This window comes from Elephas maximus, chromosome 6 (assembly GCF_024166365.1).
Source record: "Elephas maximus indicus isolate mEleMax1 chromosome 6, mEleMax1 primary haplotype, whole genome shotgun sequence".
NCBI classification, from domain to species: Eukaryota; Metazoa; Chordata; class Mammalia; order Proboscidea; family Elephantidae; genus Elephas; species Elephas maximus.
Window position 1 is genome coordinate 111,527,355 of NC_064824.1, and position 27,710 is coordinate 111,555,064.

Genomic DNA, 27,710 nt, shown 5'->3' on the forward strand with positions numbered 1-27,710 from the left:
TGACCCCTATATACCCAGTGGCTCATAGGACTTTTCCACTTGATGATCTTGTGACACAAGCACAATACTTCCAGAACTGAGCTCATACCCCACTGTCCCTAACCAGACTCTTTTTCACTAAAGTTGCACACTTCTGTAAATGACACTACTCACCCAATTTCTCAAGCCAGAAGTCTAGGAGACTTTTTTTTTTTTTTTTAATATCTTCTACTTTTTTGACCCCCTATATTTCAACCAATTGCTATATCTTGTTGATTATACCTCACAACTATATCTAAAATCCATCATATCTTTCCAATATTATTGCTACTACCTTAATTCAGGTTTCCATTACCTCTTAGCTAGATTAATTTGTCTCCCTGTCCCTGTCCCTAATCTCAGAACCCTGGTGGCGCAGTAGTTAAGAGTTCTTTTGTTAACTGGAAGGCCAAAAGTTTGAAGCCACCAGCTGCTTCTTGAAAACCCTATGGGACAGTTCTACTCTGTCCTATAGAGTTGCTATGAGTTGGAATCAACTGGACAGTGATGGGTGGGTCGTCTATCTTGCTCCTTATCAACTTATCCTCCTCAACATTTAACTAGAGTTTTACTTCAATTCGAATCTGATAATGTAAACCCTAATTTAAAATCCTTCAAGATAAAGTTAAAAGATTTAACAAAATTTCTAAGGCTTTCCAAGATCTGCATCTGGTCCCCCAACCCCACCAACCCAGACTATCTACCCATGTGCCCCCTGACACTGTATGGACCAACCACATTAAAAAATTTTCAGCTCCTCGTCTCTCTCCTTTTCTCTCTTTTTTGCCTGCCTGAAATGCTCTCCTTTTCCTGCTTCCTCCTTTGCCTGGCTTACCCCCATTTCAGAGTTCTTGTTCTGTAGTCTTGACATTACCAAAGAAGTTTACTTACTTATTGATTCCTAAGGCCATAAAGGAAACCCTGGTGGCGTAGTGTTTAAGTGCTACGGTTGCTAACCAAAGGGTCAGCAGTTTGAATCCGCCAGGTGCTTCTTGGAAACTCTATGGGACAGTTCTACTCTGTCTTACAGGGTCACTATGAGTTGGGATCGACTCGATAGCACTGGGTTTTTGGGTTTAAGGCCATAGTACTTAGCAGGTTATAACATATATTTTATTTCTTTATTAGAAGTCCTCTTATCCATGTGATTTTGAATAAAGGTTGGTCAGCTAATGATTAAAGTAGACTAAAATAGGGGAATTACACAAATTCTACATTCCTCAAGTATTTATTTTAACCTAATATATTTAAATACACAATTGTTCACCAATTTTGCTTATGCAGAACTATGACCTTTGCTTTGAGTTTGGGGCCACTGATGGAAGGTCCATGATGTCTTTCTTAAACAACTGTAAAGAAAGTATACCATCTGTAATTTCTAGTTTCACTTTTAATAAAGCGGAGTGAAAACTTGAAGACATTTACAAACCATTATGAGTGTAGAATTTGGGGGATTATTAACATTTTTTTGTTGAGTATTTTCTATATTTAATTCATAGAAATGTTTTTAATGATTCTTTTATTGAGTCTTTCCAAAATATTCAACTTAATCGTCAAAGACACAACTCTCATTTTTCACTCTATTTAACTGAATTATGTAAGCAATGTTTAATTATATTACATAGTTACAATAATAAGTCAACTGGCATAAATCGTTTGGGAATAATCAACTAATTCTTGGCAAGCACGCAACTCAACCAATGAAAAGAAAAGTATGTGGGCTTACTGGAGCATAGCCTACTGGCTGTGAGCTTTCCTTGAGCCCTGAACATTAATTTTGTTATGCAAAGGAAATTGACACTATTGGTTAATTTGTCAGTTCATTTAAGTGGAGGTCTTTTAAGGGTGCTCTGTTACCCTAGGTATCTCTCTTCCACATGGACTGTAAGCAGTGTGAGAACAGGGAAACAAGCATATCTTAGAAATGGACATCTTTTTTCTTTACCACTATGTTCACATGATGTTGGGCACAAAATAAATATATCCTGAATAAAAAAACCAACGAATGAATATATTCATAAATATCTAGAATGCCTCCTCCTCATAACCTCTGTCCTTCCCCCATTATAGCTCGGATGTCAACTGCTTAATGTTTTCCTGACTGATCTCTTTATCCTCCAGAGTAAAATTTTTAACTCTCCCTTCTCTCTGCACTCACTCCCAACACACCACTTTAAAATACTTTGTACTAACATTTGATATTGTTTCTATTTCTCTTTAATCTAATCTCTTGAATGTGGGGATTGTTATTACTTTTGTCTCTTGTGTTGAACATAGTATGTTGCACATGCTATTTGCCCAACAAAAATTCATTAATGAGTAAGTAAGTAAAATAGCTCTGCAAGATAGGTATTCTTGTTTCCATCTTAGATGAGGAAACTGAGGCTAAGAAAAATTAAAAAGCTTAAACAATATTACAAAGAAAATAAGTCTTGGGATCATGTGGTTTGCGGACTTCAAAGGTCATGCTCAATTTCAACTCTACTGTGGGGTGTCTACGAGTCAGAATCAAGTCAACAGCAACTAACAACAACAACAATATATCTCTTTCAGTCACCTAGTAAGTTAAAATCTCTTTCACGGATGGAAGTAAAGCACTTACTAGCCCTAATCAATTCTTTTTACTTTCTATATATTTGTGAATATTAATGCTATCTTTGCTTGATTTTTTTTTTATAAACTCCTAGGTGAACAACAAACAGGAGAAAAAGGCTTAAGAAAAAGGATACAGACCTGATTGAAAAGAAGAGTATGTGGGATGAACCACAGGTATGTGTAGGTTGACGTGGGAAAGAGACTATAAAACAAAGCAGACCCACTTACCCTATGGCATTACCTAACCTAAGGAATTAGAACATTTGTGTAAATTATCCACGCCACTGTTTCCCTCCTTGGAGGATACTATATTTACCATCTGTGGTTTGGGGATGGTTCCTGAAGTAGATTGATTCCAAGCAGTATCTTGAATGGTGGGGAAAATACAGCTTAGTGTTTGGGGAAAAAAAAAAAAAAGACCTAATTCCCAGGCTGAAAGAGCAGTAAGACTAAAGGAACTGATGCACACAAAAGAACAGGCAAATGTAGATGACGGAGAGAGGGAAGAGACTCACTACAATGTGCTAGGTAGCAGTGGAGAATCTCTGTAGAACCATGAGAAGAAAGACATTTTTTTATTAATGATTTTCCTAGGCCTCCAAATTCATACTACTAACTCACACACTCATCTTTGATTTTGCCCAAATCAGACTTGCATAACACTCATTTTAGTTCTTTAGGCACCATATTTTGTGTCAAATCTCTTGGCTTTTAGGCTAGTAATGTCACATTTTAGAAAATATAGACTTAAAATAATTCTCCAGTTTTATAAACACTTCTGCTACTGATTTTATTTCAGTATACTTATAGAGGTTCAACTTTTTGTGTTTCATCAAATTAATTTACTTTTATACTTTGTTAACACTCATCCAGAATACACTATTTTCCTTTGTAAACCAGAACCAGCTGACGTCAAGTCTATTCCAGCTCATGGCAACCCCATGTGTGTCAAGATAGAACTGTGCTCCAATGGCTGATCTTTCAGGAGTAAACTGCCAGACCTTGGGTCACTATGAGTTGAAGTCAACTCTATGGCAACATTTTTTCCCCCCAGGTGCCTCTGGGTAGGCTCTAACCTTCAATCTTTCAGTTAGCAGCTTAGTATGTTAAGTGTTTGCACTACCTAGGGACTCCATTATCTGTCCTACCTCCACTCATTTTTTGTTTTATTCACCAAAGATGTAAGGCTCTTTTCCTTCAATAACATAATCTCTGTAATATCACATCTTTTTCCCCTTTATGATTTATAGTAATTTACTTTATTATCAGTAGTCTCTTATTTTTCCAACTATCAAACCACTTTAATTAATTTTTCGACAATCTATTTTCTCCTAGAACCAAATCTGCTATCTTCGCTTAAAAAAATAAAAACAAAATCACCTAGAAACATAAAGTAACTATACGTCTCAGTTAATACACTTGTACATCTTCATGTTTGAATCTCTGGTCCATTACTTGTTAACTCCATAGCTTTGAGTAAGCCACTAAATCCTAAATCTCTTGCTATACCATGTGGAGAATAGGGTTGAAAACGGCATCTATGTCATAAAGTTGCACTAAGAGTAAAATAAGAAAAATATGGAAATCACTTCCCTCAGTGACTGCTACACAGTAAGGACTCAATAAAAGGTGGCTGTGGTCATTATTATAACACAGAGGTATTTATATACCTGACTTTAATTATTAGGATAGAACATAGTTCTGCCGCTGAGTCTTTGAAATGTGACTAGTTCAAATGGAGATATTTAATCAATGTAAGATATGCACTGGGTTTCAAAGATAATACTGAAAAAAAAAGAAGCTAAAATACCTCATTAATAATTTTTTATATGCTTACATGTTGAAATTATAATATTTTTAGATACAAGTGGCCCTCCATATCCATGTGTCCTACATCCGCGGATTCAACCAACCACAGATTGAAAATATTTAGGAAAAAAAGGTAAGTTCCAAAAAGCAAAACTTGAATTTGCTGCTCACAGAGCACTACGCTCAGTGTATGCGAATTAAGCTATGTCTAGGCTTCCAGGCTACAGCCTCTTGCCATCTCACAGATCCTCAGTCTCTCCCCAGCATTTGTCGTTTGAGTATTGTTTGTCTTGTTCTGTTCACTTCTTTTACTTCTGTGAAAAAATGGCTCCTAAAAAGCAATGAAGTGGTCAGAGCAATCCCTCAGAGGTTAAGAGGGAGTGGAAAGTGCTATCTCTCAACAAGAAAATAAAAATATCTGCTCTTTTGAAGAGTGGCATGTTGCTTGCTGAAGTGGGCCCTAAGATTGGTAAGAACCAATTGAGCATTTGCATGATACAGCAGAAAGAAGTGAAATTCATGGAAGTGTTAGTGGTGCCCCTACAATGGCAAAAATGGTCTCTGGTTTGTGATAAAGTGCTTGCAAAGACTGAGCAAGTATTCAGTGTTAAGTGCAAGCATTAACAACTATTTACCTAGCATTTACACTGTATTAGGTATTATAAGTAATTTAGAGATGATTTAAAACATTTGGGAGGATGTGTGTGGGTTATATGCAAATAGTACAGCATTTTATATAAGGGACTTGAGCATCCAGGGATAATCCACGGGGGCCTGGAACCAATCCCCCTTGGATACTGAGGAACAACTGTATATTGGATTAAATAAAATAATAACTAAAATAATTTTAATTGTTTATTTCTAATTTTAATGTAGCTACTAGAAAAAAATTAAAATTATACATGTAGCTTGCATTTGTGACACGCACAATATTTCTATTGTACAGCATTGCTATAGATAATGGTAATTTTACAGACTCCTGAGTGGGTTTACTTTTACTTAGTTGTCCTGTCATAAAGTGTCATCTTTCAGGTAAAATATCATCACCTACAATGACCTTTTAGTAATTCTTATTAAAAGATTTTAAATATTCTAAAACCTTTTTTTATAGGATATATGGAAGGCACTGTCTTTCAGGATTTCAGATTTTTAAATGATCTATTAATATGTTGTAATTTGATTTGATTTGATAGTAAAAGATTCTTTTTATATCATGTTTACAAAATGCCTTCCTATGTAGCCTGTGAAATTAATAATGAAAATCTACTTGGGAATCATATATTTATGTCACAAATTAATTTCCATGTGTGTGGGTAATTGAAGACCTATATGATAATAAATGGGAAAACTTAGTTAATTTTACTACAAAGCTGCAGGTTGCCAAAAGACCAGTAATAGATTGTGGTTAGAAAACGGTCCCAGAGAAGCCTACGTAAGTTGAAGAGATTGTGTAAAAGCTGTGTGGGGTCTGCAGAGTTGTTCTAAAACTGTACATCCTGCCTCTCAGTGTGACCTTGAGCATCATCTGACTGTGATGAAACCCCAGTCATGTGATTAACTAGTTGGGCAGAAAAAAGGCTTGTAATAATAAATTCAGCAAAAGCCTCACGATGAGCACCTCGGTTTCCATCTCTGTAAACTGAGATGATCTCCAATAGCTTCCAGCTCAAAAAAAGATGATAATGCATGACACATTCAAATAAGTACCTGTAAACATATGCTTATTTCTTATACTTAAACATACCACTTTCATAATGAAAATAATTTAAAATATTTGTTTACCCTATACATCAAAAAGGGAAATAAGAAACCACTCAAATGTTCAGGATACAAAAGACACATATCACTAGACTCCCACCTCCTACCCTGGCTGAGGTATCATATGACTCTCTGGACCCAGAACTGTCCTATGTTTTCAGAGGTTTGTGCTCTTTTGTTCTGCTGTTCTTTTTCTCTTTCTTAGACACATTAAAGAGGAATTGGAAGCTGAGGTACATTTCCCTTAAAATTCTGCTGTAACATGATGTCAACCTAACTTTTTAATTGTCTTTCTGAAAACGTACTCCTCCCCGCCCCCCAAAAAGAAATTCCAAAATCTCTCTCGGATATCAATCTTTTCAATGAGACTATTCCTGGCCCCACAATCTTCTCCCACAGCAGGCAATGTGTACCTCTGTTTTGACCCTTGGCAACAGTTTTTCTGTGTAGTCAGCTTTATACAAGATACATTCTTTCTAATGAAGTGTGAGTTTCTTAATAGAACTCTTCTTATACTTTATACTTTAAACCCATGAATTTGACCTTAACCTTCTCTTTTTCACTGTCTACTCTCTTTATATGATCCCATCAATTTTGTGGCTTTAATTACCATGTAAATATATGTATCACCAAAAAACCAAACGCAGTACCGTCAAGTCGATTCCGACTCATAGTGACCCTATAGGACAGAGTAGAACTGCCCCATAGAGTTTCCAAGGAGCACCTGGCGGATTCAAACTGCCAACTCTTTGGTTAGCAGCTGTAGCACTTTAGCACTACACCATCAGGGTTTCCAAATATATGTATATACATATATATATGTATATATATATCTATATATCAAGCCCAGATCTTTCTCTGGATATTAACCCAGTATATCCAATTTCTTATGAGACATTGAATGTCACACTGATATTTCACACTGAACATTGTCAGTATGTTCATCATCATCTCTCCTCAAATCTATTTCACTCTCATATTTTTGATATTAGTATATGGCACCACCATGTATTCAGATTTCCAAGCCAGAAACTTGGGCATCATCCTGTGTTATTTTCCTAGGATTACCATAATAAATTACCACAAACTGAGTGGGTTCAAACAACAGAAATTTATTCTCTCACAGTTCGGAGGCCAGAAGTCCAAAATGAAGGTGTTGGCAGTTTTGTGTTCCTTCTTGATGCTCTGAAGGATAACCTTTTCCATGCCTCTCTCCTGGCTTCCTGTGGTTGATGGCAGCCCTTGGCATTCTTCAGCTTGTAGCTAAATCACTCCAATCTTTGCCTCCATCGTATGGTGCTCTTCACCGTGTCTTCTCTCTGTGTATATTCAAATTTCTCTCTTCTTATAAAGACACCATCATTGGATTGAGGCCCACCCTAACCCACTGTGACTTTATCTTAATTTGATTACATCTACAAAGATCCTATTTCCAAATATGGTCACATTTATAGGTACCAGGGCTGGAACTTGAACATATATTTTGGAGGGACACAATTCTACCCAGCACACATTTTGATTCATCTCTCCCCTTCACTACCTATATCCAATCAATTATCAGTCAAGCACATTCTGCTTTTTAAGTATCTTTGGAGTCTAGCCATATTTCTCCATTTTCCACACCACTCCCATTGCATTTTTTCCAGAATTTACTGTGGCAGCTTCTACTTCTAGTCTTGCATCCTTCCAATCTAATCTCACATGGAAGCCCAGGAAATTTTGCAAATATAATCATGTCACTCCTTAATAACACCTTCATTTGTCCTTGTTTCCCTTGGTATAAAATTCAGAATCACTGAGTTAGAAAAACCAAGCGCTAATATCTGAGTCTACTTATCTTTCCAGTCTCATTTCTTGCTATGTCCCTATTCTCATCCAATATTTCAGCTACACTAAATATGTACTTTTCTGAATGTATCCTTTCATATTTATTCTCTCTCATTTCTATCATCTTCTCTGATACTCCCTTTTCTCCTCTTCCATCTCCGTCTCTATCCTACAGGATTTTGCAGATGTGTTCCCTCTGTTTAGAACATGTTTCCCAACTCCCTTTCTCACCTTCCCTTTTTACTAAACTTATTTCCATTTATCCTTAAGACTCAGCTTAGATATCACTTCTACCACATTTCATTTCCTCACTGGAAGGCTGAATTAGGTTCTCTTCCGTTTGTTTCCATAGCATTTTACTTTTATCTTTAGAGTAGTAACTACCACGTTTTATTATAAATGTGTATGTATTGTTGGAGTCCCTGGGTAGTGCAAATAATTAACATGCTTGGCTGCTAACTGTAAAGGTTGGCAGTTTGAGTCTATCCAAAGCCACCTCAGAAGAAAGGCCTGGCAATCTACTTCCCCAAAAACCTGCCACTGAAAACCCTACACAGTTCCACACTGACACACATGGGGGTCACCATGAGTTGGAATAGACAAGATGGCAACTGTTTTTATTTGCTTCCTTGAAGTAAGATTACAATTTCCTTGAGTATAGGCACTGTAACTTATTAAATATTGTGTCTTAAGCATGCAATCCGGCACACTGGAAAAACTGAATAATTAAATGAATGAACTACCTACAGTTCTAAGCAAAATGGTTCACATGTAGTAGGCACTCTGATTCTTGAAATTGTACACAATTTTACTATTGAGTACTCTAAAGGAGCCTTGGTGGCGTAATGGCTAAGGGCTATGGCTGCTAATCAAAAGGGTGGCAGCTCGAATCCATCAGCCACTCTTTGGAAACCATATGGGGCAGTTCTACTCTATTATATAGGGTCTCTATGAGTCAGAATGGACTTGATTGCAATGGGTTTGGTTTTTGGTTTACCGTAACAGGAACCAACCACGCAGAAAGGCAGAAAGAAAAGGATAGTGCTTATGATGTCCCCAAAGTTTCTACATAGACTCAAATTTAATGTTGACAACTGAATCATCTCCATATTCTATCCTCTTAAAGCCTCATCCTACAGGTTAATTTCATAGACATTGCTTACATTTCTCCAAGGACACAAAGTGACCTTGCTAAAAATCCCAGAATAAATATGGCTTACTGGGCCAGAATCCTAGAGCAAAAATGTGAATATTCTGCTCCCTATTTGTTTTGTGCTCCTCTCGTACCATTTACCAAGTATCTTTTTCTTGGCTGTCCGGGAAAAAAAACTGTATCTTCAAAGCACAATGCATTTAAAAACATATACAGGCTTACTTTACTTAGTAACTTATCAAAAGGCCTTGCTGTGTCAGGAATTAGGTGTTACTACATATAAATCAGGCCTGTTTTGTACACAGTGATAAATGCGGTGGGATAAGTCATTCACTCTTACCGTCATTCAGACAGCCAGTGATGTAGCTGTCCTTGTTTCTCCAAATAGTTTTATTATGGAATTCTGCCATAATAGTCTGGACAAATGGAATTAATTCAGATCTCATAGACCAAAACAAATTTAGAAGAGTAAAACAGGACTGGATCAATTCTCTTAGACTATTGCTTTTGTAATTTACACAGTTTCAAAATAGCAAAAATAGTTCTCTCTTAAAAGCAAGAAAGCAGAAAAAGGCTTTGCTTCTGAGAAATAAAAGGGTTATTTATAACTCAGCCCACACAGAACTAAAGAACAAACAGATAAATAGAAGCCAGGGGTTATACAGATTTCACGTTAGAATAAATGAATAAATTATAGCAGTTGCACTTCAATCCTGCGCTGGTGTGACATTCACTGCCCAATAGTAGGCTGATAGGTTGACGTTACTGATACGTGATTCTTGGATGTGCCAAGTTACCATGGGGCATCAGTATTGCCCTAAGCTACTTATAAACTTCTGTGTGGTGACTAATAAGTGTAGTTGGACTATATACACATTAGGAATGTGGCTGGCATGGCCTACTGATACTATTATGAGCCACATATCACAGAAAGAGAAACACCTACCATGCATTATCTTGGTCATTTCTTGGGGTTCTTCAGTGCTTTTTCATTTTGAACTGAGCTGATTGTGCCATATGTTCTATGAGTCAGATACAGGAATATAACATAGCCAACCCCAAGTGTACCGAATATCCTAGCATACTATGATAGCTTACTCTTTCTTTCTTTTTTTTTTTTAAAAAGTGACCAGCTCATTAAGATAGTCTACTTTGACAGAATGGGATGTTAGTGAATTTTTACATAGCAAAATGTCATTCTGCTATGTAAAAATTCACTAACTGACTGCATCATACAAAACTCCTAAGTATTATGTGTTCTGTGGGTTAGAAACTATGAACCAGGATAAATTACTCTAAGGAGAGCTCAAAATATGTTAGTACAAATGGGTATTTTATTTAGGCTAAGAGATATCATATTGAATACAGTGGCTGGTCTCTCAAGATGATGCTTAAAGATAATAATAATAAAGCAAAGAGCACATTTTTATAATTAAGCTAGAGAACATACAGGTTTTTCAGCATACTGTAGTATAAATTGCTAAAATTACTGCATGTTAAAGATTCAATTAAACACAAGCGGGGAGGGGGGGAACTTGAGTTAAATAAGCTTAAGATAGAGCTCCTCTCTATCCCAAAAGAATATGGCAATGGCCCACTTCTTATCTCCAAACTTCAAGAAAACTACTTTAATTCTTCTTGGTAAATAAAGTTCTATTGTCCTTTCACCCATGTGTTTCTCAAGCTTGTTATGTGACCAAGTGATCACTTTCTCAGCTATGATCTTATTTGTCAAGACATTAAAGAAGAAAGCAGAAAATGCCAGGCTTATACTTGTAGCTTGGAAAACGTATCAGTATTATGGTATAGCCAAACTACCGTTTGTTAGGATGAGACTATAATTTGGCTAAGAGTTTGGAAAAACATGAGTCATTTGCTGTCCCAGTTTTTTCCTCCTTGAGTTATCAAATGATAATAATATAAATGCATGTTACAATCTGATGCAAAAAATACAAATGAAAACAAGAGTGAAGGGAGGTGGCGTGAGGTGGGGAGACAAAGAATAGACTGTTTGAAGGCCAAAGAAATCAGGTTATTACTTACCTTGTAGAAGACAAGGAGAACATGATGATAGGCGTAACCATTCCTGAAGACGGGGAATCTTCTCAGGTCAAAGCCAAGAAATTCCAAATGGTAATACCATGTATCATTCCTAAGGTTAGATAACATGAGGTTTGATTTTATGTTAAATATATGACTCAGTTCAGAATAGCCAGAGTTTTGGGATTGGGGATGAATGTTGGAAATACCCTTATGCTATAGAGATAATACACAGGGGTTAAGAGCTCAGATGCTAACCAAAAGGTAGGCATCTCGAATCCACCAGCTGCTCTTTGGGAACAGTATGGGGCAGTTCTACTCTGTCCTATAGGGTTGCTATAAGTCGGAATCAACTTGACAGCAAGGTTTTTTGTTTGTTTGTTTTTATAGAAATAACAGTAAAGAGATAAGCTAGTAGATAGGTTTTTAGCACCTAAGAAGAATAAGCACAATGTTTATACTGCTCATTGAATTTGGAGGATATAATAAAATGACAACCATATTACTGAAAAAAAACTTGGCTATCATGGCCAGAGTTTCCAGTACTGATTACTTCATATTATGTCATGACAGTCAGCTAAAGGTTTTTAAGAAGAGAGGAATAAAACAAATAAATGAAAGTATAAATAGTAGAAATGACATTCTACAGTGAAAGAAGGAAAGAAAATGAGAATTGATATATGGAGAGAGAGAATGATTTAGAAAAGTACTAGTATTTCATCAACGTGGGGGAAATCTAGTAAAACAAACAAAAACCTACACTTATTTAAATTAAGTATAAAAGGAGTATTTAGAAGACCAAGTTAGGATAATTTATATATTAAAATTTTCTTTTTCAGCAAAATTTTAATTCCAGATTTTTTTGTCCTGCTACTTAATATTGTGGAGCCCCGGTGGTACAGTGTTTAAGAGCTACAGCTGCTAACCAAAAGGTTAGCAGTTCGAATTCACCAGCTGCTCCTTGGAAACCCTATGGGGCAGTTCTACTCTGTTCTATAGGGTCGAAACGAATTGGAATTGACTCAACAACAATGGGTTTTTTGCTTGTTTTGTTTACTTAATACTGTAGTTCTCAACCTCCTGACTGTGCCAGCCAGTTCAACTGAGATCATTCTGTTTAAAAAATAGAATAAGAAAAACATTATGTATAAGGTGTATCTCCTAAAACAAATTATTTTTTGTCATCCATAAATCAATCAAATGCTGAATAAAGTACTTTAGAAAACAAAACATTGGACTAAATATATCAGGAATTAAAGTCTAGTTTTAGCTTTTTCACTGATTTGGGAGTGTTTATAAACAAAGTAGGAGCCTTGGTGGTACAGTGGTTGAGCACTTGGCTGCTAATCAAAAGGTCGGCAGTTGGAACTCACCAGCCACTCTGGAGAGAGAAAAATGTGGTAACCTGCTTCCCTAAAGATTACAGTCTTGGAAATCCTATGGGGCAGTTCTGCTCTATCCTTTAGGGTCCCTATGAGTTGGAATCAACTCGACAACGAGTTTTCTTGGTATAAACAAAGTCATGACCAATCTGAACTTAATTCCTTACCAGTAAAATGAAGGTAAAGTAACAGGGACACTTTCCATAGCAATTTTGAGACAGAAAGCCAGGAACAATTGTACTAATTTGTAAAATACTTTTTTAAAAGGGCTTGGTTAAAACTTATGTATATTCAGGTTGCATTAAACTACTTATACTGATAGAGATTGTATTTCAGGTTAGCTAATCGGACTCGAGGGCACTGGGTTAATCAGAATAGTGACAGGGTCAAGGAGAACAGATAGCAAACGGTAAAAAAGCTTATGTAGAGGAGGGGGGATGAAAAAAAGGTTTATGTGGAGAAGTGAAGATTAAGAGAAAGGAGCTGGAGTAAAATGTAGATGAACTTCAAGAGAAAAAAAACAGTGAAAGGGAAAAAAAAAACAGGAAAGAAAATGAAGTAAAGAAGGTCACTCACTATCTGGGCAGGAATATTTTGCTTCTAAGCTATGCACCACTTTTACTTTATAATCGCCAAATACCCTACATTATGCATCTCTACTTTTAAATGGGGGATGTTATGCTAGAATGAAGAGTTGGAGACACCTCCATCATTTGCTAAAGCTGTTGGGGCTTTTAAGCTTCTAAGTCCACCGAATCAGAACCAATACATGGGTCCAAGACACTGATATAATTTGGGCTCTTTCCATTCCGTCTTAGTTAAATTCTCTTATTTCCCCATCCAGGTTTTTGGCTAAGCACTCACAGTGGTGACAGTTGACTCTGACCCCAACTTCCACCTGTTGAGGCAAAATAATAGCATTGAGCGATTCCTCCCATTTTGCTATCAAGTCAATTCCAACTCATAGTGACCCTATAGGACAGAATACAACTGCCCCATAGTTTCCAAGGGGCGCCTGATGGATTCAAACTGTCAACCTTTGGTTAGCAGCTGGAGCTCTTAACCACTATGCCACCAGGGTTTCCCCTCCCAGTTTAGTAATACACTTAGCGAAGGTCCTGTTGAGCCCAATATAAATACCCTTATTTCCTTCTTACCTTGGTAACAAAGGACTTAAAGATCTTGTTTCTTCACAAATGTTCTAACTGTTCTGATGATCAGGCTTACACCAGTCTTCTAAGGGTTGCTGGAACAAACAACTCAACACCAATATGGGCAGCATCTCTTTTTACTGTTCTGAGATTTGTCCTGTGCCTGACAAATTTCAAATTAGAGGCAGTTGATCTCACCCAAGATACATTCCAAGGCTGTAAAGCATCAGCTGAGAACAAAGCTAACACATTTATTTTTCTCAGGCAGAGCATATATTTTCTAGGATCTCTCCCCATTTTCATCCCCCTTTTTTATATGGGATTACAGACATCCAAATCACTTTTTTTCATCAATTTCTCCTGTCTGCTTGTTACGCTAGTTTATAGGAGCACCATCCTCAGATGATTGGCTAAACTGGAGAAAAGCAGCAAAATCCTCATTTACCAATTGTTCTTCTTGTTGGGTCCTTCGGTGAGAAATTAAATATCCACACTGGGAACTTTCAGTAGGGCTATTAACAAAACATGAGGTTTTGCTGAAAGTTTAATTTGTTAATCTTAAACCTAAACCAGTTGCCATGAAATTGATTCTGACTCATGGTGGCCCCATGTGTTAGGATAGGACTGTGCTCCATTGGGCTTTCAATGGCTGATTTTTCAGACGATTGCCAGACCTTTCTTTCTAGGCACCTCTGGGTGGATGCAAACCTTCAAATTTTCAAGGAGCTGCTGAGTGCATTAATCATTTGGACTTCACGTCCATCTTACAACCACTAAGGGCAGGAGGCAGAGTTGCTAAAATGCTAAATGAACTTCATCATGTGACCCACACTCCAACAGCATTCCTTTGGTTTGAGTATGTTGATAAGAAAGTCTTCCAATCATACTGATTTTAATTATCGATTCTGACTCTACTGCAATAAAAAATTCAGGAGTATATGAGAAGTTTTCAAAAAATACTTCTCATTTGGCTCTTGTTAATATCACAAGAAATGGTAAAATATTTCTTGCTGATTTTGAAGGAACTGTCATAAACTCAATACTAAAGAGTAATTCGGTAATCTCATCCTTTTTGCCTCTCTGCTCTCCCTGTTTGCACTCTTCCCCCTTAAGTTAGTATTTTGAATTCAGAGATGGTTATGGAAGAAAAGTTCACTCAGATTGTAGCATTTTTCATTCTTTGTGGCATTTGGAAGTGAAATTATTGGGGAATGTGATAAATATCCATGGAATTTTGTAAATACTTATCCAGGAAGAAAAACTCTGATAGCTCTTTCAAAGGGGATGGTGTGCTTTAAACTTGCATGGGGGAGGAGCAGATAGCTAAAGCTAAATAAAAAGGGTTTGCAATACGTGTCCTTTTGACATTTCTGGTTATGAAGATGTTTGCAACAGAACAAACTTTTTTTCTGGCAAAAGATATACTGCATTCTGGAATCTGAGTGAGAAGTTTGTGACTCACACAATAGCAGTACAACATGAAGCAGGACAGTCACCCAAGTTTTTGCCAGTGTAATTAAACAATCTCTAAGACTTAAAACTTATTCTTTCTTGGTCTCACTCCTAAGAAATACTGATTTCTAATACGGTTATTGACCATTACGTGGACCACTTGTGTACTTCTGTATCTACTTTTGAGCAAGTCACTTCTGTAAAAAGGGGAAAGGATCTCACATACATACCACTTAGATTGGGTTTAAGGGTAATACATGTATGAAAACCAAAGAGCAAAGAGATGTCATTCTTAACAAATCATGGAATGCACTGTACTCTGGTATGGTGGATTCCATAGTAACGATGATGTTGGACTAATGACTGAGATAAAGATTACTGATTTTACATGTCTGCAAATCATGGGTCAAGAAGTGGCACCGATACACAAGAGCAATGATAAATTAACCTGATACCATTCAACATTATATAGTCATCTGTATTTGGAAGAGGTGTTTGTGTACAGAATTTTCACCAGAAAGTTTTTATAGCAAACTTTTTATGTCAGAAGTTTATTTTTATTGGTAAAATATTAAATAATATACAGAATTAAAAACTGCACTTACACTTCTGAGAAGAAATAAATCTTGGACAAATTATATGCTTGTTCCTGAGATTCCCTAAATTTATTCCAGTAGCTGTGCACTCAGACAGTACAAACCTTTATAATATAATCCTTTTCACAAAGTATTACAAAGTTTCTGCAGCTTTAGTTGTACACACATACGGATACACACTCACACATGCATATACAGCACTCATACACATATACACAGTACCCACATACATGCACAAAACATGTATGCGTGTGCATTAAAAACAAAGAAAATACAAGTCCCACATTTTAGTCTGCTGTGATAAAACTGTTTAGTGGAGGTCTCCAGGGGTGACTTGTCACACAGCTGCAAAGACTGTTCAGTATTTCCATCGTAAACCTCATTTTCTGAGGTATGGTAATTTGAGCCTTAAAAAACTACATTACAATGAGCAAACCTGACATACAAGGTCTGAAATTTTAATTTTACATATATATATTTATATATATATTTCTGTTTAAAACAATAGTTTTTATTTTCTCCAAATTATTAGTTTGAAAAAAAAATGAGGTTTACTGGTTTGACCTATTATTATTATTTTTTTCTTTGCTTCTAAAACTCAAAATATCCTAGAAACTGTAAAGCAATTAGTCTTTAAAACAGTCTAATTACCTTTGGTATTGTTAAAGAAAAAACAATCTAGAATGGCCAAGACACATAGCTACTGTATAAATGCAGTAACCGTCTTTAAAAGAAATGACAAAGAAATGTTATCTTTTAACAAAACATGTATTTACATTACAGCAGTTTCACTACAGGGGTACAGGTATTAAAAAAAAAAAAAGAAAGAAAACCAGCATTAAAAAAACTACATATAAATATGTATCATATAAAAAATACTCCTTACTTAAATTTGTTTGAAAACAGGACTGCTCCAAATATTTAAAATTTTCTCCAATAGGCGATACGTGTTTACAACTGAATGAAGTGCTTTGCTCTTATTTTAAAGTTCATTTCCAAAAGCAGAGACATGAATAAAAAAATATTAAGTTCTTAATTTAGAGCACTGAGCAAGGGTCAAAGGAGAAAATTCAGTCTTTAAGAATTTCAACTTTAGGAGACATTTCTCAGACAAAAGATTATTTAAATGGAAATTTAGCCTAAATAAAGATGCCATGAGATTAGACCCATGGTTTCCACACTCTCAAATCATTTGAATGTGGGCTTTTTTTTTTTTTTTTTTTTACTTATTGTGTCATTTAAAAAACCATGATTTTTAATGGTTTCATTCTGTCATTAGCTAAGGAAAGAATAAAAAGGAGCCCTGGTGGCACAGTGAATAAGCACTCAGCTGTTAACAGAAAGGTCAGTGGTTCAAACCTACCAGCTGCTCCTTGGGAGAAAGGTATGGCAGTCTGCTTCCGTAAAGATTTATATCCTTGGAAGCCCTATGGGGCAGTTCTGTTCTGTCCTATATGATCACTATGAGTCAGAATTTGACTCGACAGCAATGGGTTTGTTTAGGTTTATTTTTTAAAGAATAGGCCAGAAAAGAAAAACCATAGTTTTTAAGACTTCAAGGGAAGTATTGCACTTGTACAGAAAAAAAAAAGAAAAACATATTTTTAACTAAAAAGAAGAAGCAACCATTCTGAGTTTGCAAATAACACATGGTCTAAAAGGTTCAACTATTAAGAGCAAACACAGGGCCTGAAGACCCCCTTCCTCCAAACCTGGAATATAATTATAGTAATGTTAAAGCATTTTTCCCCCAACTGAGAGAAAGTTAAGACTTTTTGTTTTACATTTTTAGCATTTTTCTAAATACTTGCAAAAAACTGTCTAGTCTCTCATGATATGTGTTTTAGGAGAAAAAACAAATTAGAATGTAAAATTCAACAAAAAGAAAGGCAAATGTACCAGGTTATGATTACATAATCTCTGGAGTCATATTTTAGGTACCCAATTTTTAAAAGTTAAAGTAACACAAAGGTTTTATATACCTTACTATTTTTCATCTATTTATTTTTAATACAAAACTATACTTGAGTATAAAAATACATCAACAGGCTATACAGCCAATAAAACACACAACAAAATAAGACTTAAGAGACTGATGAATTGGAAATAAGAATTGATCTAATGTTCAAACTAGTAAGGGGAAAAAAGAAAGGCAGAGACCTCCAGAAACAATGACAGAAGGGAGATGGACAGAGAGGAGAGGAAGAGATGGGGGACAGTTTACAAAATTTAACAGAGATAACAAAGAGAGCTTTGTTACACAGAAGGGGAAGTGATTTACGTTCAAAATCTGAGAGTGCTTGACAGTCAAAATTTTTTATCACAGTTTCAGAATTTGAACTACTTAAAAAAAAAAAAAGAGTCCTTCCCTTATTACAGTGTATTCATTTTTATAAAATCTATTTCCAGTAAATTAAGTTAAATCCTGGTAAGTGCATAGTAGGGGATTCAGTGACCTCCACCCGTTCAAGAAGCTTTCTTACTGTGTCACTTGAGGTAATTTGAAGGCCCAATTGACTGCAAAGTGGCTTATTTTTATTTTTGAAGTTATATGCTGTATTATGGTACTTAGCAGAGGGCCTCTAAATTTTATATTTTATTCACAATAAAAATGACATCTTAGAAAACTAGTCATTCGTGTACCACTCTTCGTACGGATAAAGGTTAATTCACAAATTTATACAGAAAATACACAAATGCAATGTTATGGGAGAAAAACACCATAAATAGAATTATGAACTTATTTTCAAGGGTGCATGTGAAAAATACCCACAAACTTACAGTACAGCAAGATAAAACTAAAAAGCTAGAAATAGAATGTTACATAAAAACCTTATGGCAATTCTAAAATTTAAGTTTCTGCAATAAATGTAAAAATATTCAAGGTGTCATTATTTGGCCTAGCAATACACTATGATAAAAAGAAACACTAGCGTATCACAGCTTCTTGGTCACGTGACATCTGCTTTGTATCACCAGCAGCTCCTTTTTATAAAAGCTGTCGTATCCTAACACATTCGTAGCAAGTAATGCACGACCACGGCATGAGACCATTTGAGGTTATGCTTTGGAGAACAGCAAATCGATGTGACTGTTCAGTTTTGTTTTGTTCAAGGAGAACTAATTACCTGCTTTTTAACATTATTCCATAAAACATTAACAGGTTAGAAGACACCAGTTCCAAGACTATAACACTAGTCCGTGGATGAAATTCCAAAACAATACTGTATTTTATTAACTGAAAGTTCCACTAATAAATCCTTGTATGATACAGAACTGATTCTTCCTTAAGAACAAAACAAAACAAAAACACATACTATGCGATTCACAGCTCTAATCTCACTTTACCTCAAGTTTTACCTGCATCATCTTGTAATGGTATTTGGAAAAGCTATCAAACTAAAAAGATATTAAAATCTGGTTCTAAGGTTTCTTTTTACTTTAAACAGCTAAGCTGAAATTGGGAAATTATGGGGGCTCCCTCTAACAGTTTTGCCCTAAGAACACAGAGATGAATTATATAAGTACTCAATTTTAAGTGGTTTTTAGAAATACATAATAAAAGTGCTGTAGAGCAACAGTGGCTAATCAACACTCTCTCAATGCATTTTTAAAAGGCACCAACATAAAGAAATTTTATAAGTATTTAATACATTAAATTCAGGATCTTAAGAGCCCAGTTACTGTATATTTTAATTATTTTGCAGAAACTGGAGGGTTAAAAACATCTGTAACTTCTTTATACACATTTAAATTTCACTCCACTTGTTTTTTTCTTTTGGATTTGGGAATTTTCTGTTTTAGAACAATCTTCATATAGATAGTACTTACTAATATATATGATTAAAGATGATCACACATGTGACATTCTTTTTTCTAAAATGAACAATCCAAAGTTAAAAAAAAATGTAGCCAGTACCTTTTAGAACCTAAGTCGTGTCTTGAAGCTAGGAGCATACAGATTTTTGTTGTATATTTTTGCAGTCTCTTCTGCTCTTTTTCTGCCATAAGGGATTATTTTGGAGACAGAATGAAATACAATTTGGAAAGTAAGTAAAATAATTTTCATGTAAATGCCTTCTCTGATATAAATTTTGTTAAACATTTATAAAATATATCATAAAGATTACATCGTTTTTGCAAGATGTACAACTGAGACACAAAATCTATAAATAAAAAAAAAAACTATCAGCCTCACCAACAAGTAAAAGTTGAAAATTTTTATTTCCGGTTTCTTTCCTCCTACTCAAATAGGAGTTTATATTTCTTTCAATTTAGAGGTTATATTAAATCAGCTTAAAGTCTTTTTTTGTTGGCTTGTTTTGTTTCGTTCTGGAAGGAGATTCTGAAGACCCAGGGTTTAATAGTTGCCACTAGTCATAAAGACACACTAATAACTTCTTTAGTGTTTCTTAAACCCACTAAATTGCTCAGGTATCAACTATAATTTGAACTCTATGCTCTTGCACACATCTGATCACTCTAATTGCTTCTCTTCATGAGTTTTCTTTATAAAATGTATGGATATGTGTGGTGTATGACATATATACATATATACACACACACACACACTGTGATTGATAAATACAATTCCTTGTATTTATGTATGTAGGAGGGACACTGTATTTTGTAGCTAAATCTAAATCCCAATCTCATTCTCCCATTTTGACCCTCCGGAAAATTATCTATGGAATGTTTCCTTTTAACAACTTGAAATCTCTTCCAATCTGCCTACAGGTCACTTTCACTGTTTCAAAAAGCCAATTAGAATGTCTTTTTAAAAGTGATTAATCACTATATTAGAAAGAGAGGCAGCATACTTCTATTCCAACAAGAGCTGGAGATAAAATTCTAGGCAAAATCAGGGCAAAGCAATGTGATAGATTTCTGAATATTTGCCAAACTGAAAAATAGAGGGTAACCTATTTTCATGCCCCTCAAAGACTTCCTGTAATATAAATTCTCACCTAAATAAACGGGGCATACAACCGTTATGTAAAACTTGATTTATTTGGTGTCTGACCTTTGTATCTATTTTTAGGTATTGTTACCTTGTAAATTTCTTTTTGTGAAGAAGAAGCATGCAAACACAGCCATCCAGAGTTTCTCAGAAAGCACTATGTCCACTAAGTATTTTCTAACCTGAACCTCTGAATTGACCCTGCCCTCATTTGTCCCTCCCTGCCACGCTCTGGGCAATCTCTACCTTTCTGTTCCTGGTATCACAGAAGGTAAGGAAATACAATGGTACATCTGTAGCAAATACACTCTCACAAACATTAACTCTCTTCAGTAAAAAAAGTCCCAAAAAGATGAAATCAGAAAAGGAGAGCGATTTGCACTGTTTTCAGAGGTCCTTCCTATACATCTCTTTAGGTCCATCCACATACAGTCTTGCCCCAAGGCAGCAGGCACATGATTGCTCATTCACTGGGGTGGGGGTGGGGGTGGGAGTAAAGCAGGAATTCAGAGACTGATGCCAGAAGAAATTTACACATAGCCAAAGTTATGAACATACTGACCGTGGCTGAAAAGCTTCCTTAAATCAGTAGAACGCAAAATCATTGACCTTAGAAGTATTTACCTTCTTTCAAAAGGGGGAAAAAAAATTCAATTATTATTTGGGAACGGTGAGAGGGTGGCTGGGATGAGAGATTCTCAAAGACATACTTTCCCATTGAATAAACTGCATATTCAAATATATCAAGGCATGCAGAAAAAAAAATGTAATAGTTGACATTCTATTTAATACATCTCATATATCTCTGTGCATTCTGTCAGCATTAAATTAATAGATATCTCTCTCAAAAAAAAAAAAAAATGACAGGGACTAGAAACCCAAATAAAAGAGAGCTGATTTTTGCCTAGTTCTAGCTATTTTTGCCCAGCTCTAGTGCTTAGAAGTTGATTAAATAAGCATATGGTAAACTAGAAGATGAGTTATCAGCAGTACTGGGGCCAGATTTGCTTATCTGTCCACAGTCTCTAATCTTGGTAGTGCTCACATCACACTGTATAAAGAAATATAGATTCAGCATCCTAATTAATGATATTCTAGAGCAATCAGTTACTTAACTGATAACAAAATCTCAGTATTCACAGATGGTTACCAGACAATCCAGTCACAGACATGCCTGTGCTCCCTAAACACATGCCTTCCAATTGTGTCCACCCCAAATGAGTTCAATCGGTATCACTCGGTTTCTCCCCTCTAACACTGCTGGACTGAAAGAAAAACAGAGCACCCACATAAGTGCAATTAAAATCTGCACATGAAATACAGATTCACCCATATGTCATGTATGGATTAAAAGAAGAAAAAGTTTGTATTAAGGAACTGAGATTTCACTTCTGACAAGAAATTATACGTAAGTGAATGGTTTTGAAATAGAAAAATGTACAGGACACAGTCACTCTTCCTTGGAGGTTCAGTCACGTTCCAGATTCTAAGAAGGATAAAGTAAACTTGTTTGTTTTCCTTTTTTTATCTGTAGTCCAACGTACAGGTGACAAAGAAGTTTAATTTTCCTTGCACCAAAAATGGTAAATATCATTACTGAAGAAACAGTAGAATAAGTAGCCCTAGTTGAATAACGTTACAGGGTTCAAGTTGCCACATTCAGGTCAAATTTGCAATTGTTCCAAGGATATTTTGTTAGAAACAGCCTATAGCAAGATTTTTAAAGACATTCTACTCAAAAGAGTAAAAGATGAATGGACTATGGATAGAACACTGGGTAGTCACAGCTTGAAAAACCAGTGAAAAGAGAAATAGCAGAAAAAGAATTTCTAAGTGTTTTTTTCCCCCTACTGTTAGCCTAATTATATTTTTCTGCTGACTGGTTAACACTGATTAAATGCTGATAAAGTGACAATCATAAGCATACTTTTAGACACAAATATGTATAATATACTGCCATCACATTACAACTTAAAAAAAAAAGACAAAACTTTCCAGATGAATTTTTGAAAAGTAGAAGTCCTACCTGAAAACTACTGCCTGCCTCTTAGCCACTCTTAGACCATATGTTATTCTGAAAACTAGATAAAAAATACTATTCATTAAAGGTGTTAAAAGTAAGGCTGCCAGGGTGTCTACAAAATGCCAGTCATCAAAACTATGGAAAAACAGTGCTTAAGTTTAGAAAAATAAGATCACAGGACCTCACATGTATTGTTTGTTGGTGGTCCTTAACTACCTGTAGTTCAAAAGTCTGCTATATGGTACAGTGTATAGCATACTATATTATAAATTCCATAGGGGAAGTAAACATAGAACCCACAAAAACAACTCATTCTAGGAGTTACCACTGAAAATAACAATGCGTTTGATTTGTGTTCCATGATCTCTAGAAAGAGAGAAAAAAAAATGGTTTACATTTTGAAACAAATTCTTCTTTGACGACTAAAATTACTTACACCATTTTAAACTGTGAAAGTCTTACCAAGAAAACTCTAAACTTTCCTGTCTTCATTCATACTCCTGAATATCAGTGGCAAATTAGGATCTCTTAGGTCAACCTATACGGATCAAGTGACTTTTCAAAGCATGATATACCTTATATCTATGCATGGCAGAAATGAACTGCTCTTAAATTCTCACAAAATAAACAAGCCAAGTTATCAAGAAACAATATCCCGTCCCTTCACTGTTCTGTTTCTTCCTTATTGTAATTAGGCAGAGCAAATGACACTGCGTCCACAAAATAAGAATTTCTGACAGTAATATTAAAAAAAAAATAATAAAAGGTATGTCAAGATCTGAGGGAAGGTGGGATTGTAAGTGCAGTATTTCTTCATGTGCAGTTCTTTACTTCATAGGGGTCCCCTTTGGAATGAAAAGGCCTAGTGGAATGTGTGCTCCCCTCGAACAATGTGTGATGAAAACTCGTAACGGTCCTGGCTTCTATAGCCACAGATGTTGCATTCCAGTGGGTCCCGGTAGCCATGGCAACCCATGTGAATGGTGTACATGACATGGTCTAGGAAAAGGACTCGGCAGTGCTCACATTTGAAGGCCCTAATCTGTTCTCCTTCTCCATTAAAGACCTTGTAGATGTCCTTCAGAGAGCCCTTAGAAGCCTTGGAGGTATCCAAAGCTTTGACATCCTCCTTCATGTAAGCTGGGCTTTGTTTCCTCTTGGGATTTAAGGCAGGGTTTCCTTGGTAGGACTGGCGGTCATCATGGCTGCTTTCTGAGTCAGTAGAATCCAGGCAGCTATTGCTGGGAGAGGCCTCTCTTTCCTGGGGTCGACTCTTTGGTCTGATGAGTGAGATAGGGCCATCCATGTTGTTTTCATGACTATCAGAGGTTTCCCTGCTAATGGGCCTTTCTATCCTATTTGGATGATAGACCTGAGTATAAGCTGAGCTTATAACTGGGGCCACCTCAGCGATTGTGCTTGGCGGGTGCTGCATCAGAGGGTGAAGGGCCTCAGCTCCAAGGTAGGTGATTGCATTGTTGATGGCTTGGTCCATCATATGAGACTGCATCAGCTCAGCTTCCTTCTCATATGTTAAGTTCATATCAAAGTGAATATCAGGGTAGCTGAATCGCATGAGCTTTTCCCCTGAAAGGAAAAGAAGGGGGGAAAAAAAAACAATACAGCAAAATCAGTGATTGGATTAAAAATATAAGATGTATACAAAGTTAATACCCCCCATCTTCCATAATGTGGTACGTCTTATCCTTCAGATCAAGCATCTGGGCTCTTTAATTAATTCTGTGGAGAAACACAAAATACAGCTCACATACAAAGAGGATCAGTCACAAAAATTTCACAAGCCATTTGTACTTGTTCTAATGCCATCATGAGAATGCATCTAGCCTGACAAGTATGGTGGAGTGTGTTATCTCATTTTCATTCTCTATTAAAATTTTCACTTGTTCAGAACTCAGGGGCTACAGGAGAAAGAACTAGCAGGCGAAAATAAGTCAAGGACTACGCGTGTTTTCACATACTGTGAAAATGAGTGACTGAGCTACAGAGATCATAAAAGCAACGGGATATGGATACAACGTCTGTCACCTCACTGTTATGAAGAGTTAATTTAGTTGACTTAACTTCCATTTAGGAAAAAAAAAAATTATAGAGATATTATATGTCTTTCTAGAGAGTCTAAAAAGTATCATTATTAAAATACTTTAAAAAGTTGTATTGCTTTATACATTGGATGAAACTTAGGGCTATTTAAAAATAAAATTAGAAATTATTTCTAAAAGTACCTGCTCATAAGCTTGGAAAATCTCATTTTTCTTTGTTTTGCTTCTTGAATCTGATAATTTTTCATTTTTACATGTGATGCTGCTGGTATGTGTACCCACTGTTAGTTTTTTTCCTTGACTGAAAGATGTTCAAAAAGTTTTCTCTTTAATATTTACATCAACATATCTAATTTTGCTACAACATAAGTATCTGAATATTAACTACAAAAGATTTCTAGTGCTTAAAATGGAAGGAGTAATTGATTTTTTTCCTTCAAATACTGCCATTTTTGGACCGAATACTTCAACTTTTTAAAACTCTGTCACTAAAACACTGTGGTCTCCAACTAGTTACCTAGTTTTAAAAATAAAAATACAAGTGGACTTCTTACAAATGTCAAGTATGTTGTTTTGGAAGGATGTCTAACTTGTGATGTTGATACGGAGTGTTGATCCACAGAACTACATTCTGGAAAAGCACTTTAGGGTAGTTAGTAGTATTTAAGATTTAAAGAAAGGGCTTCCAAGTGGAGTCAGAGTTATGGTGATGACTAATAAAAACAGAACAAAAAAAATGATTAAAAATTATCTCATGGCATCTGAATTAAGGTATCTCAATGTCAAAAGAGTTTCAAAGTTAAGCTAGACAAACCTGATTTATGTTCTGAAAGGGCTTATAGTTTACAGGGAGTGACAGCAATTTAGGGATCATTTAGAATACAATGTGATACATTCTGTGGTATCAAATAAGGGGAATACTTAACTCATACTAGAGGAGGAAAGGAAGACTTCTTGAACAAAGTAGCATCAGATGCAGGAATTTAATTGTAAATGTTAGTCACGTAAAAGAACATGAGGGGTGGAGAAGCTGCTGGGAGGCTCAGAGGCAGGAGGACATGACTTGTTCAAGTAATTACTTATATTTCAAAATTATTAAAAGTGGAAAACAGTGAGAAATAAGAGGTCGGATAATATAGGGCTTCATTCAAAAAACCAAAGAATTTCCGTTTTATCCTGAGAGCTATAGGATTGAAGGGTTTTAAACAGGGGAGTGTCCTGATTAGTTATTCATTAGCCAAGAGTGGTTAGGAAGTTTCTGTAATAGTGATCACAGTGGCCTGAACTCGTGTAGTGGCAGTGGAGATGAAGCAAAGTCAGTGGAATGGAGAGAAAGTTACAATTGCTAGGACTTGGCAATTATCTGGACACAGAGAATGAGAAGGAGAAAGAAGTTAAAGGAAGCCCAGGTTTCTGGCCTGGGAAACAGCATGGTTAGCAATGAGATAAAAAAGATGATGAGTTCACTTTGAGGAAGACCATGAGAGTAAGAGTCATGCCCAGAAAGCACTTAGATATGGTCTCAAACTCAGGAGAGAAATCTGGGCTTGATACAAAGTAACTTCTGAAGCTATGGGAATAGATGGTATCACCCAGGCATAGATAAAGTGTGAAGAAAAGAGCACAAAAATAGAACCCGGAAGAACACCAATTTTTTATGCCCACCCACAGGCCAGGGCAGGAGGGTCTCCTGCCCTGGGCCCCATGTTCAGAGAGCCCTGGGTCTTGCTCCTCATGGAATGAGGAGCCTATGGGGCCAAGGGACACATTTATTTGGAGCTCACCTTCACCTCCTCTAGACAACACTCTGGGAACCCAGGACTACAGAATTCCTGGCCCAAAGGCTCTGAACCTGCTTCCAGGGCCTGCACAGGTCTCTTTATAGGGTCCATCCTCTTGGTTACCAAATGTGTTGCTGTTATACACACGGCCAGGCCTGAGAGTGGCCAAGGCACACCCTTTTATGTGTGTTTGTGTGGCTACAGTGTGAAAAGTACTTGGATGTGCAGACTGGAGCATCTACACACATGTGTGTGAGGCCCCTTTTAATACCAGACAGAACCAGAAGTGGGAAAACGGGGGACTGGCCTGCTGCAGACCAATGGGTGGTTCTGCCTATGCTATCAAGTTTTGGTGTGGATTCCGAGAAATCTGAGAATTCTATATTTGAAGCCTGTCTTCCAAGTTAGGCGGTTAAACATATTTTAACAGTTTTTCTGCTTAACTTAAAATATTTAGGCATATGATTAGGTGCTTCCATTAGTATTTTCGACCCATTTGCATAGCTGTTAAAGAGGACTGAGAAAGACAAGTCAGAGAAACTGGAGGAAATGCAAGAAAGATCAGTGTCATAGAAACTGAGGAAAGAGAGTTTTTCAACAGGAAAGGACCACTCAGTAGTGACAAATGCTGTTCAGGTGTCCTATAAGGTATAGCCTAAAAAGTGTCCACTGGATTTGGCAATATGGAAGCTGGTGGTGACCTTCACGTGAGGTGGAAAATGAGGAAGAAAGTCAGGTTACATGCAATGGGGGATGAGTAAAAAGAAGTTATGAAAATCAAGTACAGAGAATTCTTTCAACAACTCCATCTTTGAGACCTGGGTTTGAAAGAGGATTTTCTTTTTTCAATGATGAGAGTTTACCACATTAAATGCTGACAGAAATATGCTAACAGACGGGAGAGGTTGAAGACAAGTGAGAAAGAGGAAAAGTAATAGTGTGAGGTGTTTGAGGGGACAAGAAAGGAGAATTTCAGAATAACTCATCTTAATTACAAAAAATGAACAAAGTATTCATTTGGGTGCACATAATTCCATGGGTTTGATGATAATATACTGAAATCATTTTCAATTGATTTTTTTTTTTCCTGCAGATTTAGATAAGG

General features: G+C 36.2%; 1 protein-coding gene and 1 long non-coding RNA gene across 11 annotated transcripts in view; both read right to left on the minus strand.

Moving 5' to 3' along the window:
• The window catches only part of LOC126078424 (uncharacterized), a 91,197-nt gene extending 77,415 nt beyond the window's left edge, over positions 1-13,782 (minus strand). Inside the window, exons 1-2 of the long non-coding RNA XR_007518034.1 lie at positions 13,740-13,782; positions 11,204-11,312 (exon numbers count right to left, since the gene is read on the minus strand). This is a non-coding gene — a long non-coding RNA (uncharacterized LOC126078424). The remainder of the gene's footprint in view (positions 1-11,203; positions 11,313-13,739) is intronic.
• Positions 13,783-15,696: 1,914 nt separating this feature from the next.
• Positions 15,697-27,710, minus strand: part of IKZF2 (IKAROS family zinc finger 2) — a 173,740-nt gene continuing 161,726 nt past the window's right edge. For 8 of the 10 annotated variants that reach the window (XM_049888952.1, XM_049888951.1, XM_049888948.1 and 5 more), the window contains one exon: positions 15,700-24,351. In XM_049888952.1, the coding sequence (XP_049744909.1) occupies positions 23,627-24,351 (725 nt within the window). In that variant the 3' untranslated portion in view covers positions 15,700-23,626. Of the gene's footprint in view, positions 24,352-27,710 lie in introns of all 10 variants that reach the window. The other 2 variants (XM_049888956.1, XM_049888955.1) reach the window with 2 other exon arrangements.